Source organism: Phyllobates terribilis, unplaced genomic scaffold (assembly GCF_046119375.1).
Source record: "Phyllobates terribilis strain yellow unplaced genomic scaffold, ASM4611937v1 Scaffold_3187__1_contigs__length_87007, whole genome shotgun sequence".
NCBI classification, from domain to species: Eukaryota; Metazoa; Chordata; class Amphibia; order Anura; family Dendrobatidae; genus Phyllobates; species Phyllobates terribilis.
The window spans coordinates 9551-31302 of NW_027365941.1; the positions used below are offsets into that span (position 1 = coordinate 9551).

At 39.8% G+C, this 21752-nt stretch overlaps 2 protein-coding genes across 2 annotated transcripts; both read left to right on the plus strand.

The window, feature by feature from the left end:
- The first annotated feature begins 12298 nt into the window (after positions 1-12298).
- LOC141247559 (uncharacterized) lies at positions 12299-13932 on the plus strand. Its single transcript, XM_073669236.1, has 5 exons — positions 12299-12527; positions 12605-12752; positions 12840-12917; positions 12998-13082; positions 13873-13932. The coding sequence occupies exons 1-5, from the start codon at positions 12299-12301 to the stop codon at positions 13930-13932; spliced, it is 600 nt and encodes a 199-aa protein (XP_073525337.1).
- Positions 13933-15326: 1394 nt separating this feature from the next.
- Positions 15327-16849, plus strand: LOC141247560 (uncharacterized). Its single transcript, XM_073669237.1, has 3 exons — positions 15327-15628; positions 15732-15767; positions 16282-16849. Exons 1-3 carry the CDS (start codon positions 15327-15329, stop codon positions 16847-16849), a joined length of 906 nt encoding a protein of 301 aa, XP_073525338.1.
- Positions 16850-21752: the final 4903 nt, after the last annotated feature.

Genomic DNA, 21752 nt, shown 5'->3' on the forward strand with positions numbered 1-21752 from the left:
GTAGTTCCGCCGTCGAACACCACCGCACACTGTCATCAACCTATCGCTACCGTCGTCCTTGCCGTTAGTGCCAACGCCGCCTCTGTTTTTCCTCCTCTCCGGTGAAGCTCCGGCATAGCCATGCTCCTCCCAACCGCCGTGTCCCCGTTCCACTAGTGCAACCACCATAGCCGCCGGTAAGGGTGCATATATAGTTGTTCGTTGTTGGTCTTGTTTTTGGGTTGCTGTATATACAACACAACGAAGAAGATGAATTGTATATAGGTGGGAGGGGCCCACATTGTTATACACGCATTTGATATATATGTAAGTGCTAACTAATAAAAGTATTTATTAGTACTACGTGTATAACACGGAGTTATACATACTGTGATTATGTGAATCTCCAATAATCAATTATAAAGATTACATGGCTATTTATAGTTACAAGGGAAGATCTTGGAAGATAATCACAATAAATAATAAAACCATAAATACTAAATAGACTTAGTCTAACACCCTCCCGTAGTCAAAACGTCGAGTTCTTGAAGACAGAGACTGGATCGAAATTCATTGAATAGGTTGTAGGGTAGGCCTTTGGTGAAGATGTTGGCGTATTGAACCGAAGTCGGAACGTGAAGGACACGGACCGTTCCTAAAGCCACCTTGTCACGTACAAAATGAAGGTCAATTTCTATGTGCTTCGTGCGTTGATGTTGAACCGGGTTGGAGGACATGTAAACCGCACTTATATTATCGCAGTAAACAACGGTGGCGGTGTTGACCGGCTGACCAAGCTCATGTAGAAGACTACGTAGCCAACATGACTCAGCAACGACATTGGAAACGGCGCGGTACTCTGCTTCCGCGCTGGATCGGGACACCGTTGGTGGGCGTTTGGAAGACCAGCTCACCAAGTTTGGACCAAGGAACACACAATAGCCTGACGTGGAACGACGAGTGTCGGGGCACCCCGCCCAATCCGCATCGGAATAGGAAGTCAAATCTGACGTTGAACCTGGAGTGATGCGTAAGCCCAATGAAATAGTCCCTTGGATGTACCTAAGAACCCTCTTTACGGCTTGAAAGTGAGACTCACGCGGATCATGCCATGTGAAGACATATTTGTTGAACCGCATAGGCGATATCGGGCCGGGTGAAGGTGAGGTACTGTAGGGCGCCAGCTAGTGAGCGGTATAGGGTGGGGTCGTCAACTGGTGGTCCGGCAGAAGCTTGGGTTTTGGGTTTTGTGTCTACTAGGGTTTTGCTGGGTTTACACATTGACATTCCAGCCCGGTCAATTATTTATTTGGCATAGGTGGACTGTGAAAGGTGGAGGCCGTATGGTTGGTGTGTGACGGAGACGCCAAGGAAGTGATGTAGGCGACCCATGTCCGTCATGTCGAACTCACAGCCAAGGGAGGTGATTAATTTGTGGAGGAGGCTATTTGTGGAGGCGGTAAGGATTGTGTCGTCGACGTAGACAAGAAGAAAAGCCGCGTCCGTTCCACGTCGAAGAACAAACAGTGAGGGGTCGGCCTTGCTGCTTGAGAAACCCATACTGATCACAAAATTAGCAAACCGTTTATACCAAGCCCGTGGGGCCTATTTGAGTCTGTATAGAGCCTTGCGGAGTTGGCACACATGAGTGGGATAGACGGGGTCTATGAAGCCGGGGGGCTGTTGAACGTAGACCACTTCGTTGAGGGAGCCATGGAGGAAGTCGTTTTTGACGTCGAGTTGGTGGATAGGCCATGCTCGGGAGACGACAATGCTGAGGATGACACGGATTGTAGACGGCTTCACCACCGGGGAAAAAGTCTCGTCAAAATCAATATCGGGCTGCTCAGAGAAGCCACGGGCCACCCAACGGGATTTGTAACGGTTGATTGAACCGTCAACTCCAAACTTGTGTCGAAAAAGCCATTTTCCTGAAATAATGTTAGCGCCAAGTGACTTCGGGACAAGATCCTAAGTCCTATTTTTAATAAGAGCATCGAACTCGTCTTTCGTGGACGCATACCATTGTGGAATATTGAGTGCAGTTTTTGGTGTTTTGGGTACGGGTATTATGGAGGTGTTTAGGTTAAAGACAGATTTTGGTTTAGTAATACCAGCTTTGGATCTAGTCACCATATGATGTGTGGGACCTGTAGTCTGTGTTGGAATGGGCAACGTGTCAGCGGGCGGTGATGGTGTAGGTGGGGATACCAGGTCTGGCGCGTGACAGGTAGTGGCAGAGGCGGGGACCGCTTCTGAAGCGTTGATGGAAATTAGCCGTTATGGCTTTGTGGGGGAAGTTCCTGCAATTGTGCAGAAGTTTGAGTGATGGAAGGTATTGGTGGGCCCAGATTGGAAGGTGGAGAAAATTGTGTACCAGATTGCTCAATTTCTGGTGAAGGTAAGTTGGAGGTGGGGCCAGACGGATGGTACGAGGTACTCTGGCTGGCAGATCGTTGAATATGGGAAGGTGGGGATTTTTGGATAGCAATTTGTGGGTTTGTGGGGCAACACACGTGGGAAGGTGGGTAATTGTCCTCATTTAAGGGTTTAGATTTATTTAAAAAATAATCCAAATCCGAAAATTGAAAGGGAAATATATTTTCATGAAAAATAACATGTCTACTAAGAATGACCTTACAAGAGTCAATGTCAAGGCAGCGGTATCCGCAATGGTCCGATGCATAGCCAAGGAAGACGCAAGGGGTACTTCGGGGACTTAGTTTGTGAGGGGCTGTTGCGGCAATGTTGGGGTAACAAAGGCATCCAAAAACGCGGAGGGTGTGGTAGGGTGGGTCGGATCCGTACAAGACATTGTGGGGCGTAGTCATTTTTTGTGTAGTGGTGGGAATTATGTTGTGTAGGTAAGTGGCGGTATGTAATGCTTCTGCCCAAAATGTCATGGGAAGACGACTATGGAATAGTAGGGTGCGTATTTTGTCCGTCAAGGTCCGAATCATCCGTTCAGCTTTGCCATTCTGTTGAGACGTGTGTGGACAAGAGAAACGAAAGAGAATACCCCGTGTTTGACAAAAATCATGTAGGTCTTTGTTATCGAATTCGCGACCATGATCGCATTGGATGTGTTTAATAGGGATGTTAAATTGTGTTTGAGCATAATGATAAAAGTTCTTGAGATGAGTAGCGGTATCCGATTTATATTTGAGCGGATATGACCAAACATATTGGGAAAAATCATCAATAATAACCAAATAGTATTTAAAACCCGAAACACTAGCAATAGGCGATGTCCAGAGATCGCAATGAATGATATCAAAGGGATGACAAGTTTTTGTAGAAGAAAAATGAAAGGGTAGGCGAGATTGTTTGCCTTGTTGACAAGCAGTACAAGCAATCATAGATCTGTTATTTGGAATAAAAGAATGCAAAGATGAAAGATGACAAATGACATGACTTCCGGGATGACCAAGACGCAAATGCCAGACGGATGGTTGATGCAGTGGGTCAGCCGTGAGACAGTGAGGTGATTCCGAAGCTTTTATTGAAGGTAGGTACGGGTAGAGGCCGCCTTGACTATTGCACCGTTGAATCACGGTCCTGCTGTTGAGATCCTTCACAGAAAAGCCATAAGGGTCAAACTCAATAGAACAATTATTATCAATTGAAAATTTCCGGACGGAGATGAGGTTTTTTATTAAAGCTGGGGAGACTAATACATTGTTTAATTGGAGTGAAGGTTGGCCCTGTAGCATTTTGTGAGCAATTTTTGATATAGGCAGTGTTTCACCGTTACCGACAATAATATGCGAAGATGAATCGATACTCGAATTAAAAGAAGGAGATGAGATACCTTGCCCGGATGACATGTGGGATGTCGCTCCGGAGTCCATGTACCAGTTGGGGTTGTTCACCGAAGGAGTGGAGGAGACGACGGAGTTGAGGGCGCTGATTAGGCCCTGCTGGTCCCAGGCGGGGGACTGCTGGTGGTGGAGGAGCGCCTGCGGTGGTGCGAGCTGGGCGAGGGGCTGGTCCCAGAAGTCCGGAAGAGGGAGATGCGGCTGCATAGGTGGGATTCCAAGGCTGGGAGTACTAGTTTAATACCTGCTGGATCTTTGCGCGGAGGCTCGGTCCACGGTTGTTGCTCTTCCCTTTGCCCTTGCCGCGGTTATTGGTTTTACCGCGGCCTTTGGAGGAATCAGGACGGTGTTGGTCAACCACCAGGGCAGTTTCAGGAGGTGCGGTAGCCGCACGTCGGGACTCATCAAGGAGGAGGCAGTTTCGGACATTTTGAAAGCTAGGGAAGGGCTTTTGGTAGGATAGGATGGAACCCATGTGAGAAAATGTCTTGTTAAGTCCGGTGAGAGTTTGTAGGGTTAGGTTATGATCCGAGATCGGGTTGCCGACGTCAGCCATGCCGTCGGCTAGGGTTTTAAGACAAAGACAGTAATCATGGATTGAGAGAGTACCTTGTCGGAGACCCCGAAATTCAGTTTCAAGATGGATTGCTCTTGCCTCCTGATTGTCCCTGAAGAGACTCTCGAGAGCATCCCAGAACGAGCAGGCGGTGGCGTCAGGCTGCATGATGAGAGCAAAGATCTCAGGGTCGATTCAGGCGTAGATCCAAGAGAGGATGGTGTTGTCGAGATTCTTCTAGGTTTGGTCAGTGGAGGAAGGAGATCCGTCAACATGAGATTCAAGGTTGAATCTGCAGAGATGAACAAGGAAGAGGTGACGCCAACGGGAGTAGTTTGGCGGATTGAGTTTGAGTTCAAGGTGGACATGGGTTTTGATGTTGGACACATGAAAGGCGCTGTGGAGGAGAGCCACATCTGGGGAAGGGGCGGTTGCTGGTGGCATAGCGGCGGCAGTAGAGTTGAGAAGGTCGGCTGCAAGGGGGAGCCAGGAGGAGACGCCATTGGAGAGAGAGGGGGAAGAGGTGGGAGGTTAGGATCGTAGAAATTTTAGGAGAGAATTGAAAAGCCTGATACCATGTGATTATATGAATTTCCAATAATCAATTATAAAGATTACATGGCTATTTATAGTTACAAGGAAGATCTTGGAAGATAATCACAATAAATAATAAAACCATAAATACTAAATAGACTTAGTCTAACACATACTTCTTAATGTTTAAACGACATGTTTAAACAAGTACCGACTCTTAAAATCGATGATATAAATTTATCGGAATATTTATATTAGAATAAATTATTAGCTATAATTTATTCTTGTGATTTGGGTATCACTTTTGGAACGAGATCGGAACTGAAACCGAGCCCGTCAATTAATTAAATTCTAGTACAATAATAATCATGTATATTATTATTGGATTTAATTAATTCTTTTAGAGCTATTTCAATCGAAATAATTAATAGAAATATTATTTCGATTTACTTGATTAATTTCTTGATCTAGGACTAATTGATATAATTTAATAGAAATAATTATATCAAGCATGGTCTAATCATAAGCTTATTCGTGTGTTTGGGTACCGCATTGGATCGAGAATTCTTATAGATCGAGTTCGTTGGCAAGGTTCCAAATTCCATTTTTGACCTCTGATCAGTCCCCGTGATTAAGGCAAGTGGCGGTTTGCTCTTGATTATCTATTGCTTTTATTCGATATTTGTCTTAATTAACAATGAATCGGTTGTTATATTAAGTTGGGATAAAATATTATTCTCGTGTGTGTTGGGAACTATAATAACCTAAAATAAATATTATTTGGGTTGTATGCATATAGTGGATATACTATATATATATGAATATATTATTACCTTAGGGTGATAGATGGACTTATTGTGGATTGTTGTGGAATGTTGTGGATATATTATATAGTTAGAACGAGTATTCGTAGGAACACTATGTACCTCGCGAGGTCTAGTGGTTTCTTTATAACTGGTATTAGGAGGATTTTGCCCTAATAGCCATTTTGGTCATGACCATACCCTTATCCTTATATAAGGGTGGTGCACACAGTTGGTGCCGATTATCGGGATTGTTCCCTTGTTCTCATTGCGAGACATCATTAATAGCTTCAACGTAAATCGTTTTGGAAGTATGAAAGATAAGCATTGTTGTGCATAATTAATATGTTCCGGACAATTAGTACAACTTGGAAAATTGTCTGGCCTCCCGGTTAAGTAAGTCATCTTTCCAATCTGAATTCGCACAACACGTATGCGGTGAGGTTGGTCGTTGACCCAATTATTCATGTGGGGTGATTTTGAAAACTATTGTCGTGAATTATGTAAAATGTTCCCACACAGTTACAATATAATATTATATTAATATCTTCCCATAAGACTCAATTTCTTTGGAGTCTTCTCTTGCCATATATATACATATCTTTTCCGGTGGAAGTATCGGAGTTTCCCTCGGCTATCGGCTTTCATTCGAGAACTGATGGGTTTAACTAGATACGACTACAAAGAGCATCATATAAATTCCATTTGCATAGTCTTTCATTAGACTAACCGACCGCTATTTCCTTGCATGGTTGGCTGGTGTGATATGGCACATCAGGTGGTATCTTCAAGGATTGAAGAGTTTGGGGCATAGGGCAGTTGAAGATTATTTCTTTTGCTTTTCAGTTTCAACAAGGTTACGATCTTCTTATGTTTAAGTCTTCCGCTGAATGTATTATTTTTGGGATTTGGTTTTGTATTGTAAGACAATATTTATTATTAATGTATTATGTATTTGTTTTTACATTTAATGTTCTAAGCCTTAGTAACTTCGGGTCGACGATTTGGAGTTACTGGCGGTAATATTCCCAAGGTAATTTGGGGGTGTTACATGTATTGCAAGTAGACTAACCTTAATACAAACCGCATTGGAAATAGTGAAATGATCTATAGCTTCTCATTTACCATATTCATATATAACAAGACTGTTATCTTTGAAGTGAAAAGAAGGATGTACTTCATAAATTTAGTTCAATTGCATTTTGTTCGATTGGATTTGGTAGTGTGATTTACGTTTGCAGCAACAGAAAGAATAATGACTACAACATGTCCATCAAACTAAATAAGTGCAATTACATAGGTTCAAACATGACTAAAACATGTGACAATAGTCGGCCATAATATTGTCTTCCTTACACACATAACATAGAGTATCAGTGAGCAACACTAACTTAAGATAAAGTTCATAATGCAAGGTAACTACTTAGAAATTGTAGAGATTGACGAGGCCAAAATGGTTGTTATACCTGTCAAAATAACATTTATAAACCTAACTAGCTCCTCTACAAGTAGAGTGACAAGCAAGGGTCGATCCCACAGGGGGTCAGGTATTTAATTCTTGTGTAATTAATAATATCAACGTAATAATGATAGAAAGGGAGAAAAGTGGTTTGATGCTAAACTACTAATTTAATGAAGGAAAGTAATAGAGAAAATATCTTATTCAGCGGGTATCCACACAACGGAATGGTTGGTTTGATCATTGACTTCCTAATTAGTAATCAGGTTCATTCTATTGATTTATATATTATGATTTTTCTAATCCTTGTTCCTACTTAGTTAATAACTCAACTCGGCATATTAACCCTAACCTCTAGATATAACCCTGAAACTATCAAAGGTTTAATCCCTAGACAGCATGAAGTTCAAGAATAAATAGGAACATGCAGCGCTACTTGGCTACTAACACATCATTACCCTCCACATATCTACAAGTCCAACTAGTCTAGGTAAATGATTTGCTACTAAATGGATAAGGCTCTCCAACTCGGACAAGTCAGACCTAGCTATATGAAATAGATCTATAAATCTAGGTGATCAATCTAGATAAATAAATCACAGTCAATGATAAATATAAGCAAGAGGATAAAACAGCTCAAACAATACATATTTATTAGAACCAAGGAAGAAATCTACAAATCAACCATCCGCATGCTTCAACCTGGAGAACAACGCAAGTCTCTTCCCTATTTATAAAAGATTGAAACCCTAGAAAACAATCACTAAAAAACCCAACCCAAAGATCCATTAGAAAGCAATTAAAAGGCCGAAGAAATCCCAAGGAAAAGCCCAAAATAGAGTCACAACCCAGTAACAACTAGGTCGCGCTCAGGTCTGGCCCGTGCGCGCCTAGGCAATGGCGCGGTCGCACCTGGGCATGCACGGTCATGCCCGGCGATTTTGCTCTGTTTGCATGCGATCATGGACACGGTCGTGTGGGCCATGGGCGCGGTCACGCCTAGGCTTTTGTAGCCTCTTCTCCTACATGGACATGCGATCATGCCTCATCCTTTGGCCATCTTCTTCGGTCTTCTCCCAAATGATTGTAATCCTCGTGTTTAACCACTTTACTCTACGAGGTCCGGACTACGGTAATAAGCGCCATAATTGTGCCAAATCACTCGTTATTGATGCTAACGACCACTCGCTACTCTGTACTAAACGCTGCCTATCAGAGGTTCCCCAACCCATAATACAAAATACCAGTTACAATCCATGAATATAAACCAAATTTCTGCGTCTTCTCAGAATATTGATTCCGCTCCAGTGCCATACCAACATATGCACTACTCATTTCAGCCATTCTTTTAGCTAATTCTTGGTTGGATATATCAAGGTAACCCACCTGAGCAATCTTCACATTAAGCTCATTAGTTAGCTAGACAACCAACCCTCTCAGTTGAGAACGTTAAGCTCTTAATCGACGAATCTTCTAACTTGCAAGATTGTTAGGATCATTTTGGGGAGTTTGCCCCTGAATGTAGTCCCTCAGAGTCATTGAGATTTGTTGGAACTTACGTTCCCACTCAATATATTCCACGGAATAGTATATATCACCATCAAACCGTGAAATATCATTCTAATAAAAATATTACCATATTTCAAAGATTAATTGTGCAAACATTGGACAATAGAAATTTTCAGATCTTAAGAATAAGAGAACTACCACATCATTTCCCTGACTTTTGGTCGACCTTCAACATATTCCTCTGACATACTTCTTAGCATTGTATTACAAAACTATTGTACATTAATTAACAAAGTTAGTTATAAGATAAAAAATCCAGTAATCCAAATATTATGCAAATAATTAAAACCAACACTAAGATATATCATTAATGCTAAGATTTTGTACTATTTATCTAAATACTAATGAAATTCTAGTTTCATCACCACAATTATGAAGAAGAGGGGCCACTATTGTATACACACACAATTGAAGATGTAGGTAAAATAAACAAATGGGTTGTATGGGCTTAAACAACCAATGTACAAACTCTGTAACCAAATAAGGGTTATGGGATATCCCCTAGCAAATCCAACGAAGATACTCAGACACACATACAAACATCCATCATCCTACAATAATCCACTACACTAGTCCAGTATTCCATCACCGTCCTCACAAGAAATTGCTCTTATTTACATCTTACTTTTCAGGATCTTCTCCCCCAAAATTTGTAAGTATCTCCACTTCTCACATAACTATATGCTACAAATTGGATATCAATGTGCGAAAATTTGAAACAAATCATGGTTGGCAGGCATACCTGGATTGAAATCCTAGTATTCTTCAAGCGGCAGCCACAGAGAAACAAGCTCAACCAAGCATCGATGATACATGAATAATGAATGAGGGGTAGGCAAATGTGGGGGTAAATTGTATAATAACATATTTGCGTTGTTGAAAAAAACCACCCCCTTGGTGGATAAGGGAGTGGAAGGCGTTGAATTGCCATTAATACCACTTCATTTAACGCGATTCAACTCCCCGGCCTTTCATAACCGAACGCACCACCGGAAGTTGAAGTTTCTGGATTCAACTCGTTCAACTCAATTTAACACCCGATTTTGTCCATCCGAACGGACCCTTATAGAACTTGTTAGATCTAACATATTAAAATGCTTACTAAAAATACAAGTATGATATCTCATGCTTATTTTGCAGAGAAAAAAACATTGCAAGATGGATGACCATATAAAGTGATAAAAAAAGGATACACTTTAAATATATTTATACTTAGTCAAAAGAATAACTAAGCATTATATCTAGTCTTATTATGAAATATGACAACGTAAATAAAAGAAAACGTCAACACTCCAAAGTAGGTAACAATGGATCATACTAGGTACGGTTAAGATTTGATTACTATGTACAAGTACACCCATAACGCACACCTTTGTAATATGTATTCTTTTTTCGTAGTGCATGTCACCGCCACCAGTTTAAAGTATTACCTATTATTCGCCCACTCGTTATCTACGAGTGAAACGGATGAGTTGGGTGCATCCATTTATCCACCTTATTTTCATATTCAATTTTTATTAATTACATATACATAATTTAAAATCATTTAAAAATTAACAATAAAAAACACACGAGAAAATTCGTATTCTTGACACTTAAAAATATTAAATGATGTCGAAAATGTAAAAAATATTACATAAACAAAGACTAGAAATTAGGCAACTCTTCCATCCCATTGTCTTCTTCCTTGTAACTTGGCTCACACTTCATACAAAGAACATAAAATTCTAGTTTTGACTTTTATATTTTAAAAAATATATTAATATAGGTAATATATTAAGAATATACTTTTATATATATAAAAATATACGGGTGACGGGTGACGAGTGATGGGTGGGTGGAGGGTAGCGGGTGATGGGTGAGTGGTGGGTGGCGGGTGGTGGGTGATCTTACATCATCCACATCCGATCCACCATCCGTTCACCCAACATCCGTTTCACCCGTCATCCGTTTATTTCGGGTTTTCATTCGCGAAACTCGGGTCGGGTGATGGGTGAAACGGTCACTTGCAGATGATTTTAAACCCTAGTCATCCGCATTGTTCTAAAAACATTTTTTATTATAGTAAGAAAAGAAAGGTAAATTTTATTCAAAGTAATAATGGAAGTAGGAACCCTCCAAGGAAGAGAACAAATATACATCGAAAAAAACCTCCAGCTAACTTGGTCAAGGTCAATTTTGATGGGACTGTAGATGTTAATTGTAATCTAGATATGGGCTTCATTAGTAGAGATCAGTTTGTCTCTCCCTTTTTTATGAATAATGAACAAGAAACTAAACTAACGGTATTACAAACTGAAGCTCTAACCTTTAGATCGGCCATTAGATTTTTTTTTGAAAAGAGGCCATTAGGAAAGTTAAAGATCTTGTCTCGTGTTGAAATCGAAAGAGACAATTTATACCTTATTAATACTTTGAAAGACATTTGGCTCTATCCATGGAATGTTAGTCTGATTGTTGTTGATATTCTTTTTCAAATTGCATACTGTCTAGGTTTTCGTTTCTCGCATGTCTTCTGAGAACTTAATCAAATAACGGATCGAACACTAAATTTAATTTTTCACATAAAAAAATTAAGTATGAAGGATGATTTAGAGCTTGGTGCTCTTATCCAGAATGACGCTCCAAAATGATTTTACTCAAGGAGTTATTTTTCTAATTTTATCCTTTTATCAAGGAAAAAAGTAAACATTTTTCTCGGATCGAACATTTAAAAATTCAGATTTATAAACTGAATGAGCCCATTTTCAGTTTCAGACTTTCAGTTCACATATCCTTCGGCCCAAAACCCGCCTTTTTCATCCGACAGGAAGACGCATTCCAGCTCTCTCTTTGATCGGACCCTCCTCTACGGCAACATATTCATGGCTACCTACAGAGTGAGTCCGTTCTCTTCATTTAGATTTCCAACTTAATCCCTTCCTTCTCTTTCTAATTGTTATCTCTACTATCTTTATACATGGAATCGTTCAAGACTGTGATGTGATCTGGAAACTTTATCTGCCCAATTACGATCCCGTTGGTTTTTTGGTTGGAATCTCATGATTTGGTTTCGATTTTCTAATTACGAGGTGGAAATGTCGGATCCTGATGGTTAGATTTGGTTTCATCCATGAAACATTGAAAACCCTGGCAAAGGGTTTGGCCCATTTGAGTCTGAATTTCCGTTGTTGCTCTCCAATTGTGTAGATAAGGACCTTGATTGTGGTGGTTTTACCTCCTGATGGCCGAAATTGCGCATTTAAACTGATTTCCTGAAAAAATATTTCTTTTGTTTAGTAAATTGGAGTTGGACAAGACGAGCAGTTGTGCTGTGATGAAATGTTACAAACTGAAAGTCTTACTATTTTCATTAAAAATGAGTTTGCTTACATCCTCTAATCTCTATTCCAAATGTTCATCCTCCTTAAGGGGCTTCTGTCCGAATATATTGTCACTGAATTTTTTACATATATTTTGTAATGCAATCAATTCGAAGATCTAAAACTGTAGCACTACCTGAGATCTACATATGTCGTGTAGAATGAGCTCATAATTATTATCTCAGAGTGATGATAATCTTAAACATTGTATTACTGAAATGGTTCTTCATTTCTTTATATCTTTCGCGTATGGCTATTCTTATTACTACTATCACTTTGCTACGCAGGATTCATGCCCTTCGATTAAAAACATTCTTCTTCTAGATTCAGAGGGCAAACGAATCGCTGTCAAGTATTACTCAGATGATTGGCCCACAAACAGCTCGAAGCTCGCGTATGAAAAATCCGTATTTAGCAAAACCCAAAAGACTAATGCTAGGAGTGAAGGTACTTATAATACAATCTGTATTCATTATATAAATCTTAATTTTTCTGATCTCCTGATGCCTGAAATTGTGTGACAGCGGAGATAACTATGTTTGACAACTACATTGTTGTGTACAAGTTCATCCAAGACCTCCACTTTTTCGTGACTGGTGGAGATGACGAAAACGAGCTGGTTTTGGATGCTGTTCTTCATGGTTTTGTTGATTCAGTTAACTTTCTATTAAGGTACACTACTTAGGACATAATTATATTAACCTATTTTTAACTACCTGAAAATGTAATATAATTAATTGATAACATGTTTTTGTTCAGGGAGAAGGTGGATAAGTACGAGGCACTTGAAAACTTGGATCTCATTCTTCTTTGCCTCGACGAGATTGTTGATGGAGGGTATGTGTTGGCTTTCAATTGGTTCTAATTCATCTTTTTTTTATATTTTTTATGTGTTTTAAGGTAACGGTTTTGTGCAGGATGGTACTCGAAACAGATGGAAATGTTATTGCTGGGAAAGTAGCTAGAAGTGATATTGATTCTTCAGCAGCCTTGTCAGAGCAGGTATATGTTTATCAAACTAACTGCCATATATTACTTAAATGCATAAGAAATATACCTGCAAAATAAAAAATAACTGAAGTGTAGAGAAGAGTCATTTGAATTATTAATTTATTGGATTAAATCTTTTGTATCATAAGCTATATGTTCAAAAAGGTGGAAGATTTGGTATGATTTGATCACTTAAGAGAAATAATTTTTATAAAGAATCTATAGTATATTGTATTAATTAGTTTTCGGTTAAGATCAAGATTTTTTTGGGATTAGGAAAATAACTAGTTTAAACATTAGTAAAAACAATGAGAAGAGGAGAGAATAGTGGAGCAAATGAAATGTCGACATATAAGCGGAGATGAAAGAGAATAACAGAGCCAATCAGAAAGCTCCAAATTATTTTTGTTTAATACAATAGATTGCTGATTTATTTCTGGACAAGCAGCTATTTCCTTCGTTTATTAAAGAATGTCATTTTAGCCTCTCATTTTTTTTGGAAAAGGTTGTCATTTTAGATATTTAGGTAGCAAATCACGATATTTGTAATTGAAAATTGGAAATTTTTACTCTTTCCATACAAATTATGATGGTTCATTGGTTAGAAATGAGGTGAGTTATAAATTTTAGAAAAAAATTAAGAATAATATAGGGTAATTATTAAATACCTTAATTCTTGTGCAAATATCTAAAATGACAATCTTTGATAAATGGAGATAGTATAATGTATCACAGTAATCAACATGATTATAATATTGAACTGTCGAAATTTAAAGAGAAACCGTTTTCTTTCGATGTGTAGACTATATCCCAAGCATTGTCGTTAGCGCGTCAACATCTGACAAGATCCCTCCTCAGCTGATGTGCTCTGCGGATGAGACGAAACTGTTTTGTTCATTTTCTGCATGGCTAAATTGGTTGATTTTGTATGCTAGTTCCAAATCTTTTAGAACCATTTAAACAGATTATCTACCCTTTTTGCTCTTCTCTTGCTCGTTTCTTGAGAATTATTATTATTATTATTTTGTTACTTCATGACTAATAATACATGTTGGATTTGATAACTATTCCTTTCTTCTTGTTATCAACTGGCTCGAAATGTAGTGATTCATATAAGTTTGTTCCTATGTGTTTGCTATGTAATGTTGTTGTAGACTACATGGTCTTCAGTTTTTTGATGGATTTCCTATACCATCCATCGATTTGTTGCTGTTATTTGGTAAAAATTCCCTCGTGTGCATACAACTAGTCGCAGAAAACATGGAAATTATAGAACCTATCACTTGTAGCATGGCATATGGTGGTTCATCATATTCGGTGTTAAAGGGCCCGTATGAGTATGGATATCATATTAGGTATGAGTATGAGATTGATATCTTATATCTGCATTTGATATAATATAGATATCGGTTATTCTTACATGATATTCATCAATAAGAAGAAAAGGGTTCCGTTAGAAGGAGATATTGATAAAATAAGTATATTAGGATATCAAGTAGCTTGATATACATATACTGATGTATCAAACATCAGGTATGGTTATGAGTCATTTCCATATATCTATACCTGATTTAAGATATGGATACGAAACGAGCACTAAGTTGAACTGAACCGAACCTAGATTAAGTTCAATAATTGGTTTTGAAAAACTATGTATTAGTTTGCTGTGAAGTTTCGGTTAAATCGATCTTATGTGCATAAAAGACTTTGACTTTTCATGTCGATGTTCGTCTGTTTTCTGTTTGATTTAACTGATCTTACGTTATATATGTGTGATTTGTTCGGTTTTACATTAAACTCCCTCTTGATAAATAACAATGCACATGAATAATTTCAGCGGATGACAGTTTGATTCGAACCAACTGCACCGGTAAGGGGCAAATCAAATGATAATGATTACTATGTAGTTTAGTTGAGCTAACTTGATACATGTTATATAGGTGAACACACTACCTACTCTTGAGTCCTTACAAATGACTCACGACAATTTATCCTCCAAAACCCGACGTAAGTCGCCATATAAAAATAACTAAATGCAACCAATTGAGTGTTTTTTTGTAACAAAAGTCAAAACTTAGACCTAACAAGTAACAACGCAACCAATTTAATATTTAAATCGATTCATAAGACGTAAACATTATAAAGACGTATATGTTGTGAGAAATTTCATTGTGTGGTGTTTCTTTCACTCACATCAAAGCTAGTTTTACTTTGATTGGAGATCAATCATTATCACTAAATTAATTAATTACATCCATGCCGGAGAGTCCCAAAGTCCATCCGGTGGCAGACGTGGAGGCTCCACCGCCAAGGGCGCCTCCTCCTCCTCCTCCAAGAGCGCCTCCACCACTACCACCACCGCCTCCTCCGCCAGCAAATGGACTGCCAACGGCACCACCGCAACCCCCAAAGTCTCCAGTTGGTAGGGCAACGAGCAGAAAGCTGCCGGAGTTAGGAGGGCCACCGCCGGCACCGTTTGTTTCATCAGCTAGAACTCCACCACCACCACCCTATATTCCACTTCGCCCACCAAAGCGCAGTCGTAATTCTTGGTGCAGGTAATATTTTGTTAATCATCACATATATTCTATTTAAACTTAGCTAAATCAACTGTTGTACGCTTTCCAACTTGATCAACTTTATATATCTTTGATGTTTTAGGTTTTATAGACATTTAAGTAGGACTGATGAAGAATTGTTAGAATAGACCCGAAAGTTAACTATATATTATTAAAAGTGAGAATCCGAATGCTAATTTTGTATGGTATTGGGCCTATATGTTCTCTTGGGCCAAGTGCTTGTCTAACTCTTGGGTCAAGGGCCCTATATGTTCCCTGATCAAGTATATTAAGAATATTATTGATATTTGTCTATTTTTTTGTTCCCAAACTCATCGTTTCATTTCCTAATTAAGGAAGTGGTGTGTAGAAGTTAAGGCTAAAACTAAAGTTATATTTGCATATATATATTTCCATGCATGATGCATCCGTATTACATGACATTAAGTCCCTAGAAAAAATAGATCTTATTTAGTATAGTAGCTTCTGATCAGAATCAATATTAACATATACCGATACATACATTATATAGTTTTTTTGGGTAGAATGCATTATATAATTTTTTTGCATGAAGCAAGTCTCAAGTTAATCCAAAAATCGCTGTACCTTTCAACATAAAAAGCTTACATTTTCATTTATTTTTGTATATGAAGATGCATTTGCTGCACACTTTGCTTGTTGTTCACCCTCATCGTGGCAATCATAATCGCGGGTGTCACCCTCTACATCATCTTCAAGCCCAAGGCTCCGACCTACTCGGTGGACAAGCTTCAAATAACCGATCTCCGACTCAACTTCGACCTCAGCCTCTACGCGAGGTTCCTAGTAAAGATCACGGCCACCAACCCTAACGACAACATCGGAATCTACTACGAGAAAGGGGGTGAGCTGAGTGTATGGTACACTAACACAGAGTTGTGCAAAGGCACCATTCCCGAGTTTTACCAAGGACACCATAACCGAACGGTGCTTAATGTTGCCTTAACGGGGCAAAATCAATACGGAAATGCCCTCATGGGGGCTATTCAACAGCAACAACAGTCAGGAAACGTGCCACTCGACCTAAAAGTTAACGCCCCTGTGGCGGTCAAGCTAGGGGCGTTGAAATTGATGAAGGTCAAGGTGAAGGTTAAGTGTGATTTGGTTGTTGATAGCTTGAGTGCTAGTAGTAGTTTCATTAGTATCAAGACTAGCAATTGTAAAGTTGGACTGAAGCTTTGAGCTTTATAATATGTATACGGAATTCATAATTTGGCTTGCAAATGTTGTTCGTACATTTATTTCAAGTTGTATAGGAGATTGTGTTAGTTTCGAAGGTGTGATAATCTTGGACTACTTGCACGAATCATGTTAATTCACTTTCTGAACGAAGTATTTCGATCTTATAGAATGCTCGGGTTACACAAAAGGTCAATCTATATCAGGCACTAGAGAATAAATCTTGAAAGTAGAGAAAATGCATAAGTTTCGTAATGTTGTAAGTGAGACCGAAGACCTCTATTTATAGAGATAGCAAACCGAAACAGTTACCGCGGTTATGGCGGTTACGACAATTGCGTCGGTTAAATATGTTAATTCGGTTAATTAAAGACTCTGGATCATACATTTTTCGAGAAAATCTGTCAATTCAGTTAATTAACCGAATATGCCTGCCCCTTGGACCCCGCAAGGGGCTCCGCCCCTCGACCCCTTTACCCCTGCTTCGTATTTGCGATCGATGCTCGTTAGCTCAACAAGCGTGCACTCTGCACTCCCCTAACTTGTTTTTCGAACTTAACGTAAAACCGCATCGGCTTCTAAAATGACACTAAAATCACTAACCGATTGTAAATCCTTTTAGTCGTCTTTTCCCCTCCTTTCAACTCTTGAGAGTAAAAAAATGCTCCCCATAATTCACCGATTTGCCTTGGCGGATTTTATGTCTATCTTTACATATATTTTGAGAATCAAAATTCTTATACTAAAAACCTTCAGAAATAATGTAATCAGCTCAAAGTGATAGTAGGTTTCGACTCTTCAAAAATAGAACTCAGCTTCCTTTTCTTGCTTTCGACTGTGATAATATTATATTTTCCAAAACAATTCTATTTACATAACAAAAGGTCAAAACTATTATTGAAGCTATTATGTTATTTCTAGCAAAAAAAAAATTAATAGATAAAAACACATACTAATCTTTAAACTTGGATAAACTCTTAAAATATGTGGACGCTTCAACAAGGCCAATCATTTTTTAAGATTAATATCTGAATCAATACTATTCGACGAATTATATTGGAACCCGTGTCGGGATGGGTGATTATCTATCAGCTTAGCCTATGGCCATATTAATAGATATAAACACATACTAATCTTTACCGTGAATAAATTTTAAAGCTCATAACCTATCCGAAAATAAAAAAAATTTATTTGAAGAATAGCAATGAAAGGCCGCATGCCTCCCAACAAAGGCACAAATTAGAAATAAAAACATCAATGTATTTCTAAATGCTCCCTTTTCCCACATATTGAGTGTACATTAAAATCACGTTTAATTTGGAAGTTGTTTCATGGTTACATGTGAAAACACCAACTAACCACCTTCTAGGGATGATGAAAAAGAACGCACCCCACGCGCGCCGCCTTCCACCCCTCCCTCAGTCCTGAAATCTTTTCTCTGGTGGCCTGGTGGTGGTGGTATGGAGTCCGTCCACCATCCCAAAACCTCTCCCCCTCCTTCTCCCTCTCAGATCCCTAACCCATCCTCCCCCCCTCTATTCCCCAACCCTCTTCTCCCGTGCCGGAACCCACCCCTGTTTGCTTAATCTCTTCCTCTTTTCCCTCCCGCCCATCTTCAACCAGCATCCACCTGGCGTCTTCATTAACGCCGAATTCAGATGACCCACCCTCGATGGCCCCCACTGGCTTAGACCAGCCGGGGTCTGTGCTTGCCCGCGCTGACGGTGTTTCGGTTCTTCTGCCTCCGGCAAAGGCTTGGTCAGAGGTGGTCTCAGAGTCCCTTTGGCATTCAAACCTTCTATTCCGGCGAACTTTCTCACCGGTAAGGTCGAAATTTCTTTCCCGGAGGATTTGTAGGGTGTTCCGGTGGTAACTTTGCAAGCTTTGTTCATGATGCCTTGTGCATAACTGGAGAATTCCCTTGTCATCAAACCCCTAGGCATTAAAGTGAAGTATGATTCTATGCTCAAAAGGCTCAGAGAGATTTGGAGAATGCCAGATCGTTTTCAACTCACTGATCTGCCTCATGGTTTCTATGTTGTTAAGTTTAAAACAGAATTGGAGTTCAAAACTGTTTTGTCTAGAGGACCCTATTGTGTGCACGGCCATTACCTTATGCTTAAGGCATGGGATAGGAACTTCTACCCTACTACTGAAGTTATTACTACAGTTTCGGTGTGGGCTAGAATATTGCACCTCCCGATCAAATATTATGAAGAATCTGTGATGAAGGAAATTGCTAGCAGCATCGGAAGTCCAGTTAGAATTGACCTCAAATCGGTCTTTCCCCAACGTGGTAGATATGCGTGTGTTTGTGTTGAAATCAATATCGACCTGCCGCTGAGAAGGGGAATTGTGGTAGATGGGGTTCACTATTCAATTGACTTTGAAAATCTTGAAGCTGGCTGCTCATCATGTGAGATTATTGGGCATTTTAGGGGCAGTTGCCCAAAGAAATCATATTCCAGTCGGATAAACATGCAGTCTTCTGATCCTTCTGATATTCTCGTGAATACCGGTGCACATGAGAAGCCTAACTTTGTTAATCAGTGGAACGTGCAGCAGAGATCTAGGTGGCGCCAAAAGAGGCTGGTCCGGAGTCTGTCCCGTCATCTAGCTCCCAGGATGCTGCAGTTGATGTCAGTTTGGGTGCTAAGTTGGTGACGGAAGACCCTGCTGGGGTTGTCATCGACAATCTCAATACGTTGGCCTTGGTGGGAGTGGATCTTGAACCGCCATCAGTAGTAGTGCTGTAGGCGAATAACCCGTTGAATGTGTTGGACTTAACTCAAATCATTTGAGTGGTGTGGTGTCGACGACGATCTTGAAGGATAGTGTGTCAGCGGAACTGTATGAGGGGGTTCACCGGAGCTCTCCTGGTGATGGTGAATTGGATCCGATTTCCCTTTTGGTTGTGTGCGATGTGGTCCCAATTCATGCAGATTCTACCGCCTTGGAACCCTACACCGGCCACTCTCCTAGTCCTGCAGTCCCTGCCCAACTTCCTATCGACCTGACTTGTCAGCTGGAAGGAGACATGTTGCTGCCTAAATCGCTAGTGGAGTTTGCCTTTCCACTAATACCAGTGTACGACCTGGCATGGAACATTCGGTGGAGGCCCAGTTATCTTCGACCCATAATTCTCCTCCCAATTGTTTTAAGGAGCCCAATCTATCCGATCTAGCGCCCAAAAGAGGGAGGCCCGCTAAGGCTAAGACACGTGGTAGAAAAGTAGGCTCTTCTTGTGGGCCGTTTTCTCGTGGGCCTACTACAAGGCTGGATTCCTCTTTATCTAGGGCCATTTCTTCTGAAGCCCAGAGACGACGCCAAGGTTGTTATGCTTGCCAAGTTAAATTACCCAGTTTCTACTAAAGTATAGCGAAAAACAGGGATCGTATCCCAAAGGAGGCTAGTGCGATTATTACTACTAATATGATTGTAAGTAACACAGAACAAGGGGATTTTGGTTGTTTAATTTATTGTAACAATCTTCTGACATGCAACTGGATTTTGTATTCAATTAAGAGAGAGTTTACTCGCAATAATCAGCATAACAGACATGGTTCATGGATCATAGTCTCCTAATAACATGTTTCCTATAGATAGAATTGATAGTTTGTCCTACTCTTTGTTCTAAGATAGCAACTAGTCTAAATAGTCCTAGAAACCCTTATTGTAAGTTATAACCAAGGAAATTCCAAGATTTAATAACACAACAACATTAAGGTCAAAGATAAGTAGGTTCATGCAATACCATTGACAAATCATCGATACTCGACATGAATTCAAAATCTCTACACCATAAACACTCACAAATAGTTCATGTAGATAATGATTGCTACACAATGATTAGACTTTTACAAATTGAATCATCTAATCTAGAAATATGCATGAGGGAAATTAACCTAGTTCATGACCTAGATTAGATAAAGATCACACAATAAGCAATTAAGCACATGAGATAAAGAAACAAATACTTCAATTCCATAAGACAAACATGAATTTAGAGACTCACCATGAAACCAAGCCTGAAAGCTTCAAGGTTTGAGTAAAAAATGGTGAATTTAGTTCATCATCTCAAAATCTAAACAAAGGTGTGAAATTAGAAAATTGCCAACCCTTGGAAAGCCTAAAACAAATTCTTAAATAGACTCAGAGGAAAATATGAAAATAAAACATTAAAAATAATCAAAGCAAGATAAATCCCGAACTGATTCGGGCCTTCCAAGTTACGCGACCTGTGATCGCGGTTTGTGGACCCGCGGTCGCGGTTTCGGCTTCTGGTATGGCTGTTGAAAAAGGCTTAACCGCGGTCGCGACTTGTGGACCTGCCGTCGTGTTTGGTCACACGCGGTCGCGGTTGTGTGTCCGCGGTCGCAACCTGCAGCAACGTTCTTCTCTTAAGTCTTCTCTTATCTTCAATGGTCGAAGCGCGTCTACGACCCTCTTCTCTTGGCACTTTCTACAGTTTTACTCCACTCCGAATACGCCGATAAAGGTCCAAACGGAGTCACCAATATGCGTGCCAAATACCGCTATCGAGCTTCCTGCGAATTCACATAATATAAACTCCGAACCGAATTCCAGGAATACCACTCGGAGAGCACCTAAACACCGCTATTCCTAAGCTAATAACCGTCAGTTATACCATACGGAATCTCTCTATCACCAGCTCTTCCAAGTTTGTGTATCTGAACAGCCGATTACTCCACATAGGCTTGAAGTGAATTTAATTACTAACAATGATTCAAGTGCTGTGTTTTTAAATGATGCAGGTGCAAAGAAGAATGGTTCTGGCCAGGGGGTCCATCGGACCTCTGCGATGCAGAAGCCAGTCCAGGTGTCTTCAGTTTTTTCTCCCTCCATATCCAATGGTTAAGTTTTTTTCATGGAATTGTAGGGGAGC